Genomic DNA, 22430 nt, shown 5'->3' on the forward strand with positions numbered 1-22430 from the left:
AACATATACTACCGTGCCTGTTTGAAGGAAAGTCACCTTTTGGAAATAACAACTTTTATTAATAACAAATTGTGTCATTCTATCCCAAATACATTACTTATGTATTATTATTTATGTTGGGAAATAAAATATTGTTCATTTTTCTGCTGCTACAGTGATTCTCATCCTCTTGAAGTCACAGACGAGGCCAGCACATGTACGGAGTGGTTTGGTGCATTACCCTGGGCTGCTGCCAACTCGTGCTCCTATGGCAAATTAATGTTACGCAGATTGCAGGTTGAAGTGCATATTAACTCATAACACTAGGTGGCATCCTTCACGTTTAAGACTAAAACTGTTTATTCTTTTAATTGTTGCTTCAATTATACAAATAAATTCATATCATATGAACTTCATAATGTGATGAAATTAATTTAGATGGTTTATTTGCATATTTGAATTCATATATTCTGATAACCATGGGGCTGATAAGTAGGAGTAGCTATAAACATATTTACTGAGGCTAAAATCTTTCAGAAAAACGTTTCCCAGTGGAGAGTTGTCTTGCAGGGCTATAGATATAGATTAGCAGACTAGAGTGGTGCACAGTCTTTTTAGAAACCACATTTAATTTCACTAGATGCAGATTTTTATTTGGATCTACAGCAAATTGCACATACTCATAAATATCAGTTCGCTAAACATGCTTGATTTTTAAAATCAAGATAGAACAATTATTCTCTGAGAAATTAGCCCCTTATTGATCCACACCAACATTTAATTGGTTCTTCCCTGGGTTACGAAATTGGGGGAGTAGCCTTTTCTTAATCACGCTTTATCAAACTAAACCAGAGGAAAAGGAGGAAGTAATAACAAGAGGAAAGAGTAGAATGAGAGTAAAGCTTATTGTGCTTCAAAAGTCAAAGAGAGAGACAGAAAGAAACACAGACACGTCTGAGTTGTAATAAATGTTCTAGATGTTTTATTGGTGTTGGTTTCATTTATTTGACACACATGTTCTACTAGTTGTGTTTTTATTTCATTTATTTTTTTTCTTGAATTTCAACCCTTTCAGCCATCTGAGATAGACCCAGCCTGAGACCGCTGGCCCTTCACTGGTCTCCAACACAAACATGCACGCAGACCCGGGTCAGAACAGACGAGCACCAGGACCTGGAGGGAACCAGGCCTGGATCCAGTCCGGTTAACAGACCCCGGGCACATGGACGCATCTTCACCACTCACCACAGCACAACACACTGCACCACATCATACCGACACACACCTGCAGTGATAGGAACCTGACAGCCTTAGAAACACGAATCTAAAACCCTGCTCTGCTGTTACATTTTTACAGTAGCCTCCTGGAAAACCAGCAAAAAAATAATTGAAACCAAACAAATAAAATAAAACGAGAGACGCACGTCTCTCACTTTTTCCTATCTCAACAGTTTTGTTAATGTTCTTCCTCATGAGTGTCTCTCTTGAGCTGTTTTTCAACATGTTTTTTTTTTTATTGTTTCATTTAAATTCAGTATAGAATTATATAGATTTCCTAGAGCACACAGAAAGATTGAGTTGCATTTACCAACTTGGGGGTGGGTGTACTGTAATAGTTATTAACAAGGACGATGGTTCACACAGTGCACACAAACAGAGACAAACGGGGGGCGGGAGGGAGGGAGGGGAGGGCAGGGGTGTGAGAGACAGAGGGGGAGAGAGGAGGGACAGGACGCCATGGGGTGTGCTTTGTTAGGCCTAAATGAGGAAAAGCAGCTCTCACATACCCAACCTCCCGTTTGGAAATTAAAAAAATAAAGACAGGTAAAACCATTGACACCCCCCCTCCCCCTACCCCACATATATCAAAAAAACAACAACACAGTGGCCGTTGAGAAACAGAGGAGAAGGAAAATGGACGCCAGCGAGAACAACAGGGAGATGGTCACTCCACTGGTCCTCCACAGACATGAGACGGAGGCAAGAGGTGGCAGTCGAAGTGGTGTCGGCGGTGGGATCTCACCGTGTGATCTTTATATGTGTGTGTGTGTGTGATTGGAGGACAAGCAAAGGGATGGCGAGGAGGGAGAGGAGAGAGGTGATAGGAGCGGAGGTACAGGGAGACGAGGGGAGCGGGAGAGCGGGAGGGAGGAAGGAGCTGGATGGCCCTTTTTGCAGAGCATAGACACTCCCTTTGTATCCTTAGCTCATTCAAATCTACATACACAATATGCAGCTGCCGTTTGGTAGATATATTGGTTTATGTACACAGCAGTGAGAGAACACATGCAAAGAGTATCATAGGAGATGGGAGTAAGGGGGGCGGGTCAGTGTAGAAAGTTGTAAAGGTGCTTTTGCTGTTTTTAATCTTTGGGGCAGTTTTGATGAAAATTGCTTCAAAGCGGTTTCTGTCTTTAAGGGGGGCGGGGGGGCGGGGCGTCTGAAGGTGTGTCTTGCCGGGGATGGAGTGACGGGAGGGAGAAATAAGTGGAAGATGAAGGGGGTTTGAGCGGAGACGCTCCGTTGATCAATAGTATGTCTCCCTCTCCACCCAACCTGGAGTGCAAATGAGACAAAGAAGAGAAATGTTTGTTTGTTAGACAATATATTTAGAATGTTTTCACCCCTGTCCGTCTGTTGGTTGGTTTGATTGTAACCAAGACAAAACAAAATCTATCTAATCAGTTAGCTTAGCTTAGCACAAAAAACTTCTCATTATTATACATATTGGTGTTTTCCGGGGGGGCATGTGCTGGACAGCTTCTCAGTTAAGTGCAGAGACTTCATGGAATCTTGTCGTCACCATGAGTTTTTGATAAGTTTAACGCCGACCCAAAGAAATGTCTAGAACATGGTCCTTCATCAAACTACTCAGTCATAAGAACTTTGGTTTAAGGTGTAAAGAAAGGACACTCACCTCCAGGATTCCTGCGGCATGAGCAGTTTTCGGACTTCATCATAAACAAGATGAGAAACACTATATGGGAATGCACAAAACCACCAGCTGGGTCTGTGGACAAGAGGAGAAGCAGAATGATTAGAGATGAATAAGCCGACACCAAACATCTTAACAGCAGAGAAGTGACTCAAGGTTCATCCATGTGTGTGGATATGGCGCTCACTTTAGAGGATACATCCTGAGTGCCACATCCATGCCTGGGCAGTAGGACAGGAAGGCAGCCAGGGCTGTCTCTTCAAACAGGCCGAAGATCAAGATTTTGTTCCTGGGCAGAGAAACAACAAATATTAACGATGAGAAATGATGATACAGAGAATGAGACAACTGCAAGCATCAGTGCAGATCACATTGTGCTGCGTCACAGTGGAGTTGTGGGGCTCACTTCATGCCCTGCTGGAACACAGAGTTACGCCTGGTCTTGCAGACGATGACATCAGCCCACTGCACAACTACAATACTGACAAAGAAGGCTGTGTGGCACGTGAACTCCACAATCTTCCTCTGCTCGTATGTCTGAGGAAAGGAAAGCACAGAAAGACCATGAGATAAAACATCAAAACCTAAACATCAACACACACAGTTTCACTTCAATTTAGTTATTTATTGAATATGCAACATATCCAAAATTAATTTAGATTTTAACATATTTTGAACTGATAAAATATTATATTAAAATATATAGAATATACTCAATGAATATGAAATAGTATGTAAAAACTTGTTATAAATACAAAAATAATATTATAAATACAAAATAATTTTCACTCTGAAACATTTTTATTGTATATATTCTCACTGATTTAATGAATATGCTATACAAAGCAACATATCAGCAATAGTTTGTGGTTATGTTGGAGATATCAAAAATTGCCTTTTTTTATTTGATATATTTGAATTCTTAATTTTTGTTATTTTTGAAATTACTAAATTACATATCAATCTTAAATTAAACAATCGAAAATAAACAAAAAAAAGTAAATAATCCAACTCCTTAAATGTTTAAAACCGCTCACGATACACTTACCCACTGTTGTCCATAACTGTCTTCCAGGTCGTTGGTTAGAGCGGTCGTCCCAATCCAGCCTGATGCCGACTAGTCGAGTGGGCAGGAAGCCATTTTCAGCTAGATGACAAAGTAGGCGAAGAAGCCCTCCAAGAGCCTGGATCATACCTGAAGAAAAGACACAAACAGAGATTTAATAACATATTTTTAAGTTTTCCATCTTCCTTATCCAGCTTTACCAAAAACACAGGTCCAAAGATAACCGTGCAGTTCGAGGAGGATAAAGACACAAAACTACTTTCAGGCCACTAGGATCAAACTTCAATCCAGATCAAAAACAATTCACAGCGTGGATCAGAGGTGCAGTCTTCAGTCCACCTACCAATTTGTCCGTAGGCGATGCTGATAAGCCTTTCGTTCACCAGCTTGTCCCTGAATGGGTTCCTGGGCTGACGCTTCATGATGTCGCTCTCTGCTGCTTCATAAGCCAGGGAGATGGCTGGAACCTGAGAGACGAGGAACACACTTGAACTTTTAGTTACGTGTGAGGTGTTGCATCAACAACAGCTGGATTCACTGTGTCTGAAAGATGAATCTGTCTGTGTTTGATCCGCTCTCACCATGTCAGTTCCCAGGTCGATACAGAGGATGGTGATGGTTCCCAGTGGCAGGGGGATGTTGACGATGATGAATAGCAGGAAGGGTGTGATTTCTGGGATGTTGCTGGTGAGTGTGTAGGCGATGGATTTTTTGAGGTTATCAAAGATCAAGCGGCCTAAAGAGAGAGATGCCGACGGGTTACATCACATACTGAGTACATCCACTGATCTAGAATTATCTAGAACTTCAACTCTTTAGGTCAGAGCTCCAATTTTGTGTCAGAACAATTTTTGGTTTAGTTCATTCACACGAGCATTTCACAAATCCCATCCTCCTCTTTCCACTCGTATTCTTCAGATCCTTTCATTAAAACCTCTATAATGATTCAACTTTTTTCTGTCATCTCACCTTCCTCCACTCCTGTGACGATAGATGCAAAGTTGTCATCCAACAGGATCATGTCTGCAGCCTGTTTGGACACATCAGAGCCGGAGATTCCCATGGCAACACCGATGTCGGCCTTTTTCAGAGCAGGAGAGTCGTTCACGCCGTCACCTGTCACGGCTACAATGGCGCCCTGGGAGAGACGAAAAAGGGGAGTCAATTAATGAATATTTGTTAAATGCATTTATCCCTTTTTGAAGCAATCTATAGAAGAGGCAGATAATACAACTCCTTTTATTTATATCAACACAATATGACTAAATAAATAAGTCAAAGATAAATAAATGGTATTTGTTGATACTTCACATCTAACAAAAGGGGCATCAATTCAAATTCAAAACTAAATTTAGTAAACCAAATGTAGTTTTCATTTATAAGAAAAAAATTGATTTGAATAAACAATTCAAAGGTTATCTTTTTATGAAACTATCAAATTAAACAGACAAATAAAACAAATTAAAATTTTTAATATGAATAATTTATAACTATGTTTACTGATAACAATTCAATATGTGTCCGTTAAAGTAAAAATGTGGTCCTCAAAAGCAATCTAAAAGTCCCAGTGAAAAAAACAACATTCTTTGTCAGACAGGGAATCTTCATTTAACAGGTAACTAGCGCCATCTGCTGTTGCAAAAGTATAGCAATACTTCAAAATCTGGTCCCTGCACTTGCACAATGTAAAAAACAAAGACAATAAGATACATTGGTATTTTCTATTTTATTGCCCATAAGACAGTTTATAATAATCTTAACGTCTTCCCACCTGTCTCTGGCAGCCCTCTACGATGATGAGTTTCTGTTGTGGGGACGTTCTGGCGAACACAATCTCTGTGTGATTCCTCAGGATGTCGTCCATCTGGTCCTGAGATAGCTCTTTGAGGTCGGTACCGTGGATCACACAGGCCTTGGCATCCCTAAACAAAGACATTCAAACTGTCATGTAGCCTCGTAATTTACCATCATTTATACGACCGTGTGTGTTTTTCTGTAAACATCCTTTACCTGGGGTTGACCTGGCTGACAGGTATATTGAGACGAGCTGCGATGTCCTCCACTGTTTCATTGCCCTCGGAGATGATGCCCACCCCCTTGGCGATGGCCTTGGCTGTGATTGGATGATCTCCAGTGACCATAATGACCTACAACGTCAAGAGCAACAAAGATTATGTTTCTTCACGTGATTTCAAAGTCATTTTGAAACCGAACCTGTTTTATAAATCACTGCGAGGAATAAAGAGATCATATATAAAGGTTCACCTTGATACCAGCAGATCGGCATTTGCCAACAGCATCAGGCACAGCAGCACGGGGAGGGTCGATCATGGACATGAGGCCCATGAAGCAAAGGTTGTCGGTCTGGAAGTTGACATCGTCTGTGTCAAAGGCAAAGCCCTTGGGGTACTGGTCCTCTGGAAGCATCACATGGCAGAAACCTGGGAGGAACAGAAACATGTGAAGTGTTAAATTTGTGACGTTTATAAATATATGTATAAGAACCAACACAGATTTTCAAATTTAACTGATCCAACTGATGGAAGGGATGCAGCAGCTAGCCACCAGGGGGGGATCAAGATGATTTGGTTTCCTTTTTACATACTGTCTTTGAGTCCAACTAAAAGCATTTAACTCAAACAGACATACAAAGTATGACATGATGGGAGAAACAGCAGAAATGTATAGGTTTAGCTAATAAGGCTAAATGAATTGATTTTTAAAGATGTTATGGTATCAAGAACTTCCATACAAGGCAGAATATACATATCACAAATAAATATAACGGAATAAAATCCCAATTTGACTTCTACTCTCTCCCTCTCTGTCTCTGACCATCCCTCTTTACTTCTCTCCAGTTCTTTCAATCCTTACCGAGCACTCTCTCTCCCAGTCCTCCCAGTTCCATGTAAGCATTCTGGAAAGCCTCCTTCAACTCTTCGTCCATAGGCTGCTCCTTGCCCTGCAGCATGATGGTATTGCAGCGGTCCAGGATCCTCTCGGGGGCGCCCTTCATTACCAGCAGGTAGCGGTTGTCATTGAGATCCTCGGTCTCGTGCACTGAGAGCTAAAGACGGAGAAGGGAAATGAAAGTTAAGATAAAACTCTCGGAGGAAAATATCACATTGAGTGGTCTCAGACCTTTGACCTCCGTGTATTTGTACAGTGTGTTGTTACTTGTGCGTACACAGTGATATCCAGCCATGACTTGCCTGGTATTTGTTGGTGGAGTTGAAGGGGATCTCAGCCACCTTCTTGTTCCTATCCCTCATTGCCCTCACTGAGCCACAGCACAGCTCAATACACTTCAGCAGGGCCGACTCTGAGGCATCGCCAGCAACGTCACGCTTCAGGATGGTCACTGAGTCTTGTCCCGCTTTGAACTGAGCGCGGTTACACAGAGCGGCGACACGAGACAGATTCTGCCATGTCACTGAACTCTTATCGAATGAGGCACCTGGACGAGGAACAGAAACGTGGACATTAATCATTGTGGTCGTACTTGTTTCCAGTAGACACATTTTTCAGACGTGAGGGGTGTGTGTGTGTTCTCTTCTTAACTTACCGGACTGGTCCTCGGTGGTGTCAGCCTCATGGATCTGGTTGTCGAACCACATGTGGGCCACAGTCATCCTGTTCTGGGTCAGGGTGCCGGTCTTGTCAGAGCAGATGGTGGAGGTGGAGCCCAGGGTCTCCACAGCTTCTAAGTTCTTCACCAGGCAGTTCTTCTTGGCCATACGTTTGGCGGTCAGGGTCAGACACACCTGCGGACAAAGACATTTATAATGTTAAAACACTTCAGCTATTACAGATCAATTCTCTAATTAAATAGTACAATTAGATAAGTAGCAACCAAGTTAATATTTATTTTTCTAGAATTTAAAAGAGAAAGAAAGCAATATATATTAAAAACCTTAAGTGAAATGGACAAAATAAAACAAAGTGAAGACAAGGTGGGTGCTAAAATCAAGAAATAAAATCAAAAAAAAGAAAGGAAAAGAGGAAATACTATGCTATGATAAGTGTCTAATAAAGAGTCCACTTACAGTGACTGTGGCCAGCAGCCCTTCGGGCACGTTTGCCACAATGATGCCGATGAGGAAGATGACGGCCTCCAGCCAGGAGTAACCCAGGACGATGGCCAGGATGAAGAACGTGACGCCCAAGAAGACGGCCACGCCCGTGATGATTTGGATGAAGTGCTCGATCTCCTTAGCGATGGGGGTTTTGCCGGTCTCCAGGCCAGAGGTCAGTGTGGCAATGCGACCCATGACTGTGCGGTCTCCAGTGCAGATCACGAGGCCACGTGCTGTTCCTGGTTTGGGAAAAAGAGCAGATACATAGTGTTATAAAAATATAATTTATAGAGTCAGTATCTGTGTTTTGTAACCACATGGAGGAACTTTTATCACATGGCTCAGTTCCGTGGGTTGAATCCAACCACTGGCACAAGAATTAATTACAGAATGTGATTCTATCGCCATGGTGACAATACCTTCCACACAGTTGGTGGAGAAGAAAGCAACGTTTCGGGTCTCCAAGGGGTTGTCATGGGTACAGTCAGGTGACCTGCTCTGAGGCTCTGACTCGCCTGTCAGGGAGGAATTATCCACCTATCAAGAAGCAGAAAAATAACGTTGTACAACAAGAAGCAAGGGTTTAAATGTTTGTTCGTGTGTATGTGTGTGTGTGTGTGTATGAACCTTGCAGCCATGAGCGGAAACCACCCTGATGTCGGCAGGGATCCTGTCTCCTCCCTTCACTTCAATCAGATCTCCAGCCACCACCTCTTCAGCGTTGATCTGTACCTTCTCACCCTCACGGATCACCAACGCTTGCTGCATGGGAGAGATCAGAGACACACGCATGTGTACACAGTAGCCAGTGAGTATTACTTTTTTTATTTTAAATAATAGCGTAACACATATTTTCATGCCTGATTTTTAATATTTTGATTTTCAATACTTTTATGTAATCTTTCTTATTTTTGTTTGGTCTTATTTTGTTGTGACCTTGTTAAATAACAAACACTTGACTGAGCAACAAAGTCTCTGCATTGTCACAACATAATTAGAAAGGTAGTGGTAAAAGATTGTTCATGTACATAAAGACACATTAGCTATTCATTTCTGACGTCTGCCAAAATATTTTAAAAGAATAATAAATAGTCACTTTCAAGAATGTAAAGTCAGAGTCAATGTGTTTACCTGAGGCACCATGTTCTTAAAAGACTCCATGATTTTGGAGCTCTTGGCCTCTTGAAAGTATGAGAAGCAGCCAGTGATGACAACGACGGCTGTGAGCACGATACCTAGGTACAACTGGAGAGAGAGAGAGAGAGAGAGAGAGAGAGAGAGAGAGAGAGAGAGAGAGAGAGAGAGAGAGAGAGAGAGAGAGAGAGAGAGAGAGGAGAGAGAGAGGAGGAGAGAGAGATAAGTATACATGGGCAGTGGAGGGGCACAGTGACAAATCCCCAGTTGTTATTTATGTCTGTGTTTCAGAGTGAGACGGATGTGTTAATGAGCCGTACATGGCCCACATGTGAATATGCTGGTTGAAAAAGTATGGGATGGTTTCTGTGTCTGTGTGTGTGTGCGTGTAAGGCGCTCACATTGTCTCCTGCGGGGTCGTCCTCTGTGGCTGCCTGGATGGCGTAGGCCAGGAAGCAGAGGATGGCGCCTGTCCACAGCAGGATGGAGAATCCACCAAACAGCTGGCGACAGAACTTGACCCACTCCGGGGTGGTGGGAGGAGGGGTGAGGGCGTTGGGGCCGTCCCTAACCAGGAACTCTGCAGCCCTGGCATTGGTCAGTCCCTGGAGGGAACAGGGAGGAGGGGAGAGTTAGCGGAGAAAGACAAGTCTGCACTGAAAACACACGTCTTTGAGTTCTCATATTTCTTCAGTAGGACTATGGCGCCTAGTGGACGGTTGTGCTGAGGAGTCTAAACATGAAATAAACCAATGAAGGTGCCCTCATGCCATCTAGTGGCCAACTGGAAAAACTGCCTCACACCATGGATGTACAGTACACGCTGGGAGAACCAGATATCACAGACTCACCTGGACGATGTCAGTCTGGAACTTTCGGCAAACTTCCTCAATGGACATCTTGTGTTCCGTCTGAAAAACGTCACACAGGGATAATCACCACTCTGCATGTTACAGTGTGGAGCTATTGTTTTGCATGCAGGAATAATGTGTAGAAAGTAGTCCAGATTAGAAGAGGAGGTATGCCGGAATGTAAAGAGCTTCGTAGCACTGAATGGCATACACAAGGTAATCAGAAATTTAGTCCATGCATGCAGTTCACCTGAGAGATAAGAGAATCAGGGCAGCCAGGTATGGCGACCCTGGTGATTGTTTCTTGCGCTGAGTTGTGGGATCAAGGTGATGATTTCCTGACAAGTCAACCCTCTTACCAGCAAAATATACATGAATTTGGCTTGTAAGAGAAATATAATCCCTTCTCTCCAACAAGAATTGATATAAGTGCATTTTTATTTTATTCTTTTCTGCAAAAAAATGTTCTTGGAATATTTGAAAATCATTTTCTCACACTAATATATATGGATGGTGTGAATATCTTTTAAAAAATAATGATGGAATTAATCTGCTCTTGATTGACATGACACCTCAAACATCTTTAACATCAACATTTAGGGATAAAAGTAGGTTTTACTCACAATGGGAACTTCCTTCTTCAGGTCGTCCATGTCCTTGGCCCCCGGCTTCTTCTTGGGGGATCGCTTAACTTTGTCCTGTGTGGTGGCAACGCGGTAACTGTCTGACCGCCCATACTACAGACACACACATATGTTTTATACATGCCTTGGGACTAGGATGAGGAGATAGTGGTGGATGCACCTCCGTGTGTAATCTTAGCTGTTCCCTGTGCTTGTTCAAATGCATAGTATGAACCAGGACTATGAAATGCATTAAATCTTGCTTGGCTTTCTAAAAGTAATTCAATTCGGTCACGGACTGAAACAGAAACAGCCAGTGGGCTTCACCTAAATGTCCTTGAGATGTCTTTACGTCAGTGTACAGTTTATAGCGTTGTTCTCCTTGTGAAGTGGCCTTGAGAAGTGGCCTGCGTTGCTCAGGAGGTAATCATGTCAACTCTTCTGAGTTTATGAGGGGGATATTAGATGAAAAGCATTAACATAAAAACCCATTATCCGAAGAATCATTGTGACGTGACGGGAAAATTCATCACCCCCGGCAGGTCTGCTTTGCCCGAGTGCTCTATCATCACCACACGTTAACACCTTTGCCTGCGGACCACTCTGCCATGTCCGTTTGATCAAAGGACTCTTGCCCTGATGTCCAAAAGTGCCTGACGGACACATCCCAACATAATCAAGTGTTAATGGTTTAACCTGAAGGTTTTAATTAATGGCTTCCTGCGTCCCAACATTTTTCACTTGGCAGCAAACATCAAAGACATGACAAGAGAGAGGCTGCAGACCAACTGAGTTACAGACGTTTCTGATTTGATTCTAGTAGTTCTGCACTATTAGAAACATCAAAGGCACTTTGAAGACAAGATTACTAAAGGAATCCACACACAGACACATCATGGTGTGCTCCTTACTAAAACTGTCCCCTAAGAAATTGGCTTATGTTGTTAAACCAGACGAGAGTGGACTATTAATAACCACACTTTCCTCCACTGCTGCACATTGGAGTCCCTCTATAAGTGCAACTGTAGCTTAATGACGTCCTGAAGGAGAGCAACATGACCACTAGAGCGCGTCGATATAAATGTCCCTCATCAGAGGTCAGAGGTGACATGAGCAGGTCCCAGTGGACGGGCCCTTCATCGACACAGCTGAGACATTAAGGAAACTGCCCTTGGTGGTGGATCAATAAAGTCAGATATATAGTGATAACCTCGACGCAGGGGTTTGCAGGCATGACTGAGTAGAGCTTTAAAACCCACCTAAGATTGAACATAGACATCAATAACTAACTGATAATCAATGATGGTCAATTATCTTAATATAAGATTAATGCATGTGCATCAGAGCATCAGTGGATGAGGTTATAAGGTTAAAATCTCCTTGGTAACTTGTGTTAGATCAGAGCTAATGACTCGTCATTAGAAATCAGAAACCTTTGCACATCCACCTTCTTCCCTTGACAGACAATAGGAATTTATGTGAGACTGACAACTGCTGCAATAGTCCAACCTGGACAAACTTAACACGTTTACATTTTTTATGACTGAAGGCTACCACAGATTCTCCTTGTCTGGAAGTGGAGGGTGAGGTGTGGGATATTCAGTTGTGACATGCAACTTCACCACTAGATGTCACCAAATTCTACACACTGAGCCTTTAACTTGCACTGTATGCTGAAATTTACTGCTGAAAACACCCTCTAGTGGTACAACAGGGTAGCAACATTTTCAGAAGTGCACAATGTCCATGTAACTGCTGCTTGACAGTTTTGTTCACATCTGATATGAACTACAAAGACAAACTGGTGTGGAGGAAGTCTGATTATTTTAAAATTAATGGATTCTTTGTTCAAATTTACTTATCTAACAAGTATATTTGCAAAAGCACCAGTGAGAGAGTGTGAGTCAGGATTCTAAGACCTCCACTTATACTGTTTGACAAACATACACCCAAACCAAACACACCTGGAGTCACACAATTATGTTACAAAGATAAACTTGCCACTGCATTTCCCACTGTGCTGCCCTTGGGAAAATCTGTTGTGAAATCACACCTCTACATATTAAATGTGTACATGGTTACAAAGACCTGTTTTACTAGTCTATCATAAAAAGGCTTCAAGAGGCAACATGTGGATGAGATACCATCAAGACAAGCAAGGCAAACACTGGTGAAGGTCTTCATTGTCCCTGGTTGACTACCAGACAGTGTTTATAAAGACTTGGGCTTGTCAAGCAGAGGGGGAGCAGCATTCTTTGGGATGTTTGTTCTCGAGTATTCAAAGTCACCGCACGCCACCGAGGCCAACTCTCACTCATCGTACTGAGCTGTTGGGCAACGGCTGTTCAACGACCACTTCTGCATTCAAAGTAAACAACAAAACCATCCGTTCACGCATGTCAGGCAGGGAATAGTGTGTCAGTGGGAGGAAGCAGTTTGCCCGCATTGCCAATGCACCTGCAAGTACACACACGCAAACACACACACACACACACACACACAGACACACACACACACACACACACACACAGAGTTCTGCAACAACGGATGCAGGTGAACAAATCTCTTGCTGCAGCAAGACCAGGCAGGCCTGGTGAGACAGAGATGCATCGAGCAGAGACTGATGCAGTGGAAAAGTACTGCTGCCCCCTTTGAGACAAACCCTGGATATGTGTGTGTGTTCTAGTGTGTGCGTGTGTGGGAGTGTGCTCATATCATATGTTTATATTACAGATGTGTACATATTTTCCACTGTAGATTCAGGTAATGAAAGGCGGCTCTATATATCGATTTAAAAATCAAAGAGCCGTTGAATAACATGTGGATTTGCCTCATTTTCAACTTGGCAGCTTCATTTAGAAGATGACAGACTGGCAGGTGTGTGAGTGCAGATTCATATAGATGTAATACTGTGGCTAGATTTTCCATAAACAACACATGAGCACTGTAAAAACATTTAAGGTGCATTGTGAGCTCCGCAGCACACCTGGACTTCTGAGTCCATGCACGTTTAAATTGATAATAAAAAATAGGAGCACACACAGTTCTTTCTCTCTCTGTCACACTCAGACAAACACACACATGCCCGGACAATAGATGTGGTTGGTAGGGAGGTGGCGAGTCGTGCCAAACAAAAACGACATGTGGGAGAAAAGTAAAGACAGAGGGAGATGGATGTGAAGGGGGGCGGATGACAGACATGACCGGGCACATGGAACGGGAGATATCCGTGGGAGGTGAGAAGCAGGGACAGGTAATGAGAGGGAGAGGAGGGTGGAGGAAGGGACAGAGAGTGAGTGATGGAGAGTGAAAGACAGAAAGGAACAGTTGTCACTCTCATCTCATGCTTCTAATTAGATATTGACCACCAGTCTTTGTCTGCTGACTCTGTGTCAGTGTTTGACCCGCAGTGACCCCACTCTAATAGATTGCACAACCCCACTTATGGAGTGTGTGTCACTTTGAGAGTGTGTGCTCCTATATGTTAATAGATTATACACACACCCCAGGTTTCTCTGTGTGCAGACGTTTGCAGATATGAATGAGTGGTTCTCAGCAGAGAAAAGAGAGGTTGCTTATTTATCTTTAGTGTGTCTTTACATTGTGATTATGTTATGTACATACCCGTGTTGCTTTGTGGGTGTGTCTGGGTGTGTGTGTGTGTGCTTGCCCCTCAATCATTAATGACACAAGGGGCAGCCTACCAAGCCAGTCCATCCCCCCACATCCTGCTTCTTTAAGTCATCTAATTCAGCATTCATCAGTAGTATATAAACAACTAATAATACATTTATAACACGTTATAAAGTAGTGGTAATCAGATATGAATGTCATTGCGGACAATGTGGTCTATAAACAGGTGATAAATGACAATATGGTGAAGTAGATGTAATGAAATAAATAGGTCTTCTGTCATAGTTGACCAATATCGTACCTTAAAAAACATTTTAAAATGTTCATTAAACATTTATAATTTGATTTTATAAATGCTAAATAGTAAGTCCCTTACCATGTCGTCTCTTCTCATTGTATCTCCAGTTTCTAAACACTGCCTCAGTCACGACGCCCACAAGGTAAAAGAAGAAAGAAGACTCACATGTCTATTATCCTCTGATCTCTTTAGTTTTGTCTTTCATCTGTATCTGCTGCCTCTCCTTTATTACTCTATTACTCCTTTACTCCTCTATTCACCAGAGACAGATTGTGTCTATATTTAGTGCATATACAATCAAAAGAGTCTTTTCATATGCAGACAACATCAAAGTCGGCTGCTGCCTGCCTGTTTGAGTGTCGGTGTCCAGCTGTCTCACACAGCTCTGGGTAATGTAATGAGCCCCCCTCTGTACTGAGGAAGGAAACAGAGACCCGTGGCTGGAATTACAGACGGCCGCTCTCCCAGAGGCGCAAGCGACGAGCAGACTGATGTGCAGACACATCTCTGACATCATCAGGAAATGAAAAATTCCACGATCCTCTATGGATTACATATTGAAATCGTTCTCACCCAGTTACATATTGGCTTGTTAAAACATGCTTAAAATGTCAATAATTCAATTGAGCCAGAGCTCCACATTGTCCGGTTGTGTGTGTTTGATTGGATCATAAAGTATTCTGTAGGGCCTGCTCCGGGTAACCAAACTAAACCTCGCATTTTTGTCTCCTTGTGTGACCAACTCTGATGAGTGTGTTTGGAGGGCAACCACTGTAACCATGGTGACCGGCGCGGCCATTGGCATGGTGACGCAGCTCGTCCATGGCCTGGTACTCCAAGGATCCCCTGATGTGATCTGTGACAAGAAATACTTGATGCCTCTGTAATTGGACACTGTATTTACTGCTGTATAATGCAGGACAGGCAAAGAGACGGAGAGAAATGAAGTGGGTTTTTGTGTGTGCAGGTGTGTGTGCGAGCAGAGGTGAGTCATTGTATTGGCTACAGTCCGTATGTGCAGCGACTACACGCATTGCGGCAGAGAGACTGAGGGAGATGTGGAGTAGAGAGGCAGAGACATTGTGATCTTGGAATAAAACGGTAAAATAAGACAAATATAAGACATGGCTCAAAAAGAGCTTATCAAAAAAGCCTTCCTGAGACCTATTGTGGACGTAAACAGTGTTACACACGTTCAAGACAAACTAAACCTCTTACTAACGGTTTTAAAACTACAAAGATATAATATATTTTGGCATCAAGAAATAAAGTGAGACTAATCTCTTATATCTACACATTATGTACCCACTTAGTTTAATCTGGGAGTGGCACCTGTGAGAACTAGCGTGTTGAGCATGTCAGGACAGGCCCCCGGATAGTGGGTTTGACTGGGATGTAACCCTTTGTTCTTCCCCTTCTATAGCACGCATAGGGAAGAGGAAATATCTGGCATTGCAGTGCTGTTCTCTTTCTCTTTACATGAGTCATAGGAAGTGGTTGGAAGGAGCGTCACCGTGCTCCAGATTTAGTTCTTACTTCATCAACCACTGCAGCGTTAGTAATACCTATAGGTGTCTCCACTTGCTTTTTTGTACAGAGCAGCCATATTAAAGCGTCACATCAGTCTCCCTCCACTGAACATATGGAATCCACATCATGGCCTTGTTATGTGTTTAATTTTTTAACAAAAATATGACAGTGGGTTTTAGATTGCACAGCAGAGAAAATACATAAATATGTTTGAGTTGTATATATAAAAAAATATTTTGGTGTCATATATGTTCTATATATGTACCAATACTTTCATTCTTATGCTCTATATATGAATTACGCATGGAAAAAAAGCTAAATCCTTTATGGGAAAATGTTTAATTTATTTAAACCTATTTAAACTGCAAGAGGATGTAATCATGATGCATTAATTTCAATAAATATTTGTAAAACTATATTTTTTTAAATGTCTATTCTTAAAATTTTATTTTAGCATGTGCAACAATGTGTGGTGTGTGTGTATACGCGTTGTTGCATGCATGCATCTGCCTCTGTGTGTGTGTGTGTGTGTGTGTGACCTTGCAAGGTCATTGAACCATCTGCTGTTTCTTGCAGTAGGGTGGCAGGGCTCTGGGCCCCAGTAGGGGGGCTCAGGCTGGGGACCAAGGGACACGGCTGTTGGGATTAGCTAGTCTGATTACTACGCTGGATTAGCCCACTCTGCTCATCTCTCTCTCTGTATCTCTCTGCCGTTCTCTCTCAGTAAATATATGAATTCAATCTCCACATTTCAAGTCCTGCTGCCAAATAATCTGGTGTGCGGCTTCTCATCATTGCTGGATAAGGGATGCTGATAAAAGAGTTATTTTTAACAGCCGATAATGAGTTGGATGCCTTTTGAAAGAGACAAGTCCAGATATCTGTCTCACTTATCCATATCAGCCTTGAGATTGATGTGAAGGCTTCTTATCCTTGTATTTAACAAAGTGAGCACACATCAAAAGGGGGAGAATCAAGGTATCAGATCTGAAGAAGAAAATGTGCGGTGTGCATAAAATATTTTTGGAAGAAAGAGACATTGACTACAACTGTCCCAAAAAAGATTTCTCCTACTACTATGTGCTATTGTTTTAATTAAACACTAAAATAATTGGTATATGTATACAATAACATAAGTCCGCTAAGAAACCACTTAATCCTAAACTACATGAACACAAAGGGACAAGGAGAGATTAACTCTCAGTCATCTGTGTTGTGATCTGTTCAAAACCCTCAAAATAAACAAAAGTAAGAAATAAAACTGATAATCCCAATTTAGATTGAAAACCCTCCTGTCCATCTGTCTGTCCTTCAGCTTCATCTGTTCATCCCACAGAGACAATTGTGTAACTTCAGTTCGACACAATGCACTGCCCACCCCCTTCAGGTCTGAAGGGTCTACATTTACTGTAGTTTGTGTGAGTGAATCTAGTTGAACATTGTAAATCTTGGTTCGTTGGCGCTCGTAGTGAACATGGCCTCTCGCCACGGTGTGAGGAAGGACACTGTAGGATTCATCATCAGGCAGATGGTCACACAGAGACATGCAGATGTGCGTGCATGCTCAGTCATACACAGCTGCTGACTGCACAGCTGCCCGAAAAACCCATTAGCATATCAGATTCTCAACCTGTGCATGTGTCGCTGTAATTTCAAGGCAGGATCTATTGTATCCAATGGATACAAATGAATTGGAAATAATTCACCATTCACTCCTCAAAAATATAATTACTGTTGTTGAAAAACTACTTTTACTTTTTACTGAATGGCCGAAATAAATAAAAAATAAAGATTTTAACAATCCTTTATCCATTGATGCTCTGCAGTGTTATACTCAGGTTTTGGTGTAGTCATGCAGGAACATGCACACATACTCACACACTTCACAAACGTACACGTGTTTCCAGGACAACACCCTGAATTAGTCATGTTGTTGTAGTTAGGCAACCTAACTGTTCTGAGTCACCCTCATTATGGGAGCCCATCCACATGTTACAGTTAGAAAACTGTTAGGCTTATAAATCACAGTACTACTACTGTAGTCTTGTTTTAAAGTAATGTATGATAGAGACAGAACTGACCTTTACATTCTATTAGCATTACACAGGCTCAGGCCTCATCCTGTCAGCTTCACATTAGTGAGGAGAGAAGCTGCATGTTTCTTTTTTTTTGCTGAGGCACGAGAAGTCTGGACTCTGTCCTTCACTAGAACTCTCACTAAGGACAATGTCCTCATTACAGGGGATATCTATTGATCAGAAACCATCAATAGGATTCATGAAGACAATGGAGGGTCATTTCAAAGAGTCGCCATATTGACCTTAATTGACCCCTAGCCCTCAGAGGCACAACATCCCAGGTGGCTATGCAGGAGGGGAGGCCACTCGGCAGATCAGACCCCGCGTGGACACGCTTTCTTACTGGTTCCTGCAACGTGTGGGACAGATCAGTCGCGGTACAGTTCAGCCTATCAGCATCAGGCAGCAGGTGCAGTGGGGAGGGATGCGCAGCACTCTGCACCAAACTGAGGGCTGGGCCTCTGCAGAGGCCACACACATCCATCTTCCACAAACAGCCTCTAACTTCTTCTTTTTCCTTGCACAAGAGCCAACGTGAAAGCACATGCTGTTCTAAACCTTTACTCCAGGACATTAGGTAATTTGTAAGTCTAATCAAAGTCTTAGAGTGAACTCAGTGTTCACAGGAGCTTCGCCACAGCCATGCTGCATTCAGAGCAGCTCCGCCATTCCCCCAGTCTGCATGACCTTCTGACAAGGCCTCACTGCTACTACGACATCTGTCTTTTATCTCTCCTCCCATAGTGACCCACCTACACCACACACCTCTCCATCCTTTCCTCCACCACAACATTCACCCTTCAGTCAATGTCCTATAAAGGATCATCCACCCAACCCCATCCGTCTTCTCCCTATCCCGTCTGTCTCTTCACCCCCCCTCTGTTAACCAATCCCACAAAGCGCAGCACGAGGAAACAGGAGCCATGGTAATGTGAGCCTCAGGTCATTATCCTGTAACAGGATATGCAGCCAGGCCACCCTCCCCCCTCTTACACCTCCTCCCCCACTTTAAATCCCTCTCTCTCCACACCTGCAAACCGTTCCCTATTGTATCTGCCCCTCCCCTCGCTCTCTCTGTCCCTGTGGCTCTCTCCGCGGTGGCACCATCCCCCCATCAGTGTCACGTGTCTGAAGGTGAAAACCAGAGGCCCATGCATGTGTGCAGCCCTTCATCACCATCTCTCTTGACATCCATTCCACAGTTTCATCTACACCAGCTATACTGCAACGTGGAGCTGCATCACTGCAGAGCAATGAGCTGAGAGGAAATGTGAAATCTTTAGGTTTAGAATAACATCTGACTCTGTGCCATTGACTGAATGTTCTCTCTCTCTCTCTCTGGTATTCCTGATGCAGGCTTTGCTCTACAGCATCTCTGCAACTCGCTCCCTTCTGCGTGGCTTCTCTTGCCAGCCTATCACAGTTCTTTACAGGGAATTTCCACAGCACAGGCCCCGCCCCCGGTTTGACGCAGCAGGCGCGTCGCAAGCGGTGCCCACTGCGGCCTTGGGAAAGGACAGCTGGCGGTGCCATCGCACAGTGCGCCAGTGCGAAATTCGGACAGAGATATACTGGGAGATTGTGAAGGGACCGGCGACGCGTTTGTAATAAGATGCCCCGGTGCGCACGCATCCATTCATGGCTCCATCCTCGCATCCATCCCCCCACATCCCTCTCAGGGTCACCTCAGCGCGCATTTATCATTGCGGCCTACTGCAGATCTCTGGAGAGCCGTGGATATCTAACGAAATGACAGCCTCCTCACACTGTTTAAATCAATCTTCCACACGGCAGCAGTACGTGCGCAAGCACTTTATTTGCGATCCCATCCCCTTTGACGCAGTGCCCAACGATGATGGCGGGATGGCCTTCACATGCAGCATCAATGGATACCCTGTGAGCCACCGCAGCACACCCCTCCCCCACCTCCTGAAACCCACTACATCCCGCAGAGATGCTGCAGGGGGGTGGGGGTGGGGGCAAATTCTTCATCAGCTGGTGTCACTGCGATGTCACCGGTTTGCGCTGCCCAGAGGGCGGCAGATGTCTCCCAGCAGCGCTCGGTCCTCTCTCCGCAGTCACGCCACCGCATCATTCAGCGCGGAGAGAGGGATTAAAAATTACAACTCCTTCCGCAGGATGGCGATGGAGCAAAAAAAAAAAAAAAAAAAAAGATGGAGTGAAAATTGCGCAATGGCTGCAAACCAGCTTCTGCACCATGGCGTTCACCAGTGGCGCTGTGCTCTGCAGCAGCAGCAGCAGCCACTGCATCATGTACATGCATCTGATAAGTGTATCGGACCTGATCAGCCGGGGTTTCATGGTTTCACGGTCCGCATCACATGCAGCAGAAGCCCCCTCTCCAAAGTCACCCAGTCAAATTTGACTCTGCTGCATGGACGCATCGTGTGATTAATCTATAGTGTGAGTGCGTAAATGTGCTCACTGCTGGCGATTAACCAGTCCCCTGTTATGTCACAAATTAAAGGGGGGAATAAGCTGGTGAGGCGCTTATTCCCGGTAACCGCATTATGACGCATGGGTCGTCGAGGGTGCCGAGGATGAGACTCGACGGCATCTTCCTCTCCTCCTCACCGGCACCGGGGGAGGGCAGGAGGAGAGGAGGATGGAGGTCTCTGATTAGCGGGCCGCAAGGAGGAGGTCACACAGGACAGTGGGGGTGAAAGTCTTCGAACATGCACTTTTGCAGAAAAACCTTCAAATATAATACATCATTTTTTAAATCACACGTGATGGATGAAGCGCACTGGGACATCCACACCCTCTCTCCCTCTGAGAATAAACCGATTACGGTCTACTGTGCCTGGCAAGGTTACAGTCACAGTAAAGGCCTGACATCCATAGGACAACCACACAAACACGTACATACTCATTATTTCATCTCTCGTAAATGTTAATAATACAGCTTTTCTACGCAGGACACAACCAGAAAGCTAAAGTCAAAATACCGGCCACATCCGTTTGTCGCAGGCTACAGCACAGTTCCGCATTAGAGTCAATGTCACTCAGACAAACCGGGATTTCCATAACGGAGGTGGGGGGAGGAAAAAAAAAAAAAAATAGCAGAGAAAGGGTCGTCGGTGTGGATCTCTCCCCGCGTGCAAGGCTCTTCTCAGGCCGCTTCACAAGGGACTAACAACGCATGAGAGGAAGTTGGAACGGTCGCTCTTACCCCCATGTTGGCGCAGTCAGTCTTCTCCTCTCAGGTGATGCACGGCTTGAGAGGTGTCAGCCTCTCGCGGTGTGTTTGTGTCTAAATGCCTCTGCCTTGGAAAACACAAGAGTGAGAAGAGTTTGTTTTTTCAGCCTGATTGAATACGAGCAGAAAAAAAAAAAAAGACGTCAGGGATTTTTTTTTTTTTTTTTTTTTTTTTTTTTCCTTTTGTTAAGATTTGTTTTCTCTCTATAGCTCTGAGGTTATGATTTTTTTTCTCCCTTGGTTAAAATGAATGGTCTCTCAAACCTTGTGAGGCTACAGCTACAGCGTCTCTCCTCCTCTGTCAGATGAAATGTTGCGGTCTCAAGCGGAGCATCACGCATGGGCACGCGTTCCTCCTCTCCGTCGCTCTCCTGCGGTGAAAGACCAGACGCACTAACCGGACCGCACAACTACCTCTCGCTCCCTCCGCAGCCTCTGCCTTGCTCCTGCCGCAGTACTCCGTTGCTGTGTCCACACCACTCCGCCGCTGGAACAAGCGCCGCCTTGAGCGAATGGCAGCAGAGGGGGGGGCTCCCGCACCCGCCCACTTCCCTGCCACGCAGCCAATCGTAATTCGGAGCGTCTCATTGGTGATGTGATCGCTGGCCAATCGGTGTGAGCCCATGCTCGTCGCGGGCCAATAGAAAGGCAGCTCTGCCCCTCCTGCGTTACTGCAGATTTCCGAGGCGTACAGCCAACAGCGTCGCGAGTCTCTAGGCTGAGATGTTGTAGAAATGGACGCGCAAGGTTAGACTCTGGCTGTCGTGATTGTGTCTGTTCATCATGTAATGTATTCATGTAACATAAAATGGTGGATATGTGTGCGTTACTGCATGGGATAAGCACCCCTGGGTGTCTCCATCAGTCGTGTTGGTCCTTTCTGCAGCATGTGGTGCACTTCACTAGTCAAGGGCCTGGGTGCAGCAGCCAGAGGAGGCAGCAGTACAGTCAAAGAGTGTCTGTGTGTGTGTGTGTGTGTGTGTGTGTGTGTGTGTGTGTGTGTGTGT

At 44.1% G+C, this 22430-nt stretch overlaps 1 protein-coding gene across 1 annotated transcript; it reads right to left on the reverse strand.

Moving 5' to 3' along the window:
- Positions 1-934: 934 nt before the first annotated feature.
- Positions 935-21849, reverse strand: atp1a3b (ATPase Na+/K+ transporting subunit alpha 3b). Its single transcript, XM_034611023.1, is given in 25 exon segments — positions 935-2535; positions 2897-2912; positions 2914-2989; positions 3102-3203; positions 3321-3451; positions 3963-3998; positions 4000-4109; positions 4324-4447; positions 4562-4716; positions 4950-5118; positions 5752-5902; positions 5991-6127; positions 6246-6421; positions 6855-7047; positions 7193-7437; positions 7546-7744; positions 8027-8295; positions 8476-8593; positions 8684-8818; positions 9188-9301; positions 9592-9795; positions 10042-10101; positions 10665-10778; positions 21397-21491; positions 21688-21849. Coding segments are annotated over 24 exon segments (3069 nt in total). The 5' UTR covers positions 21403-21491; positions 21688-21849; the 3' UTR covers positions 935-2506.
- Positions 21850-22430: the final 581 nt, after the last annotated feature.

This window comes from Hippoglossus hippoglossus, chromosome 16 (genome assembly GCF_009819705.1).
Source record: "Hippoglossus hippoglossus isolate fHipHip1 chromosome 16, fHipHip1.pri, whole genome shotgun sequence".
Taxonomy (NCBI): Eukaryota; Metazoa; Chordata; class Actinopteri; order Pleuronectiformes; family Pleuronectidae; genus Hippoglossus; species Hippoglossus hippoglossus.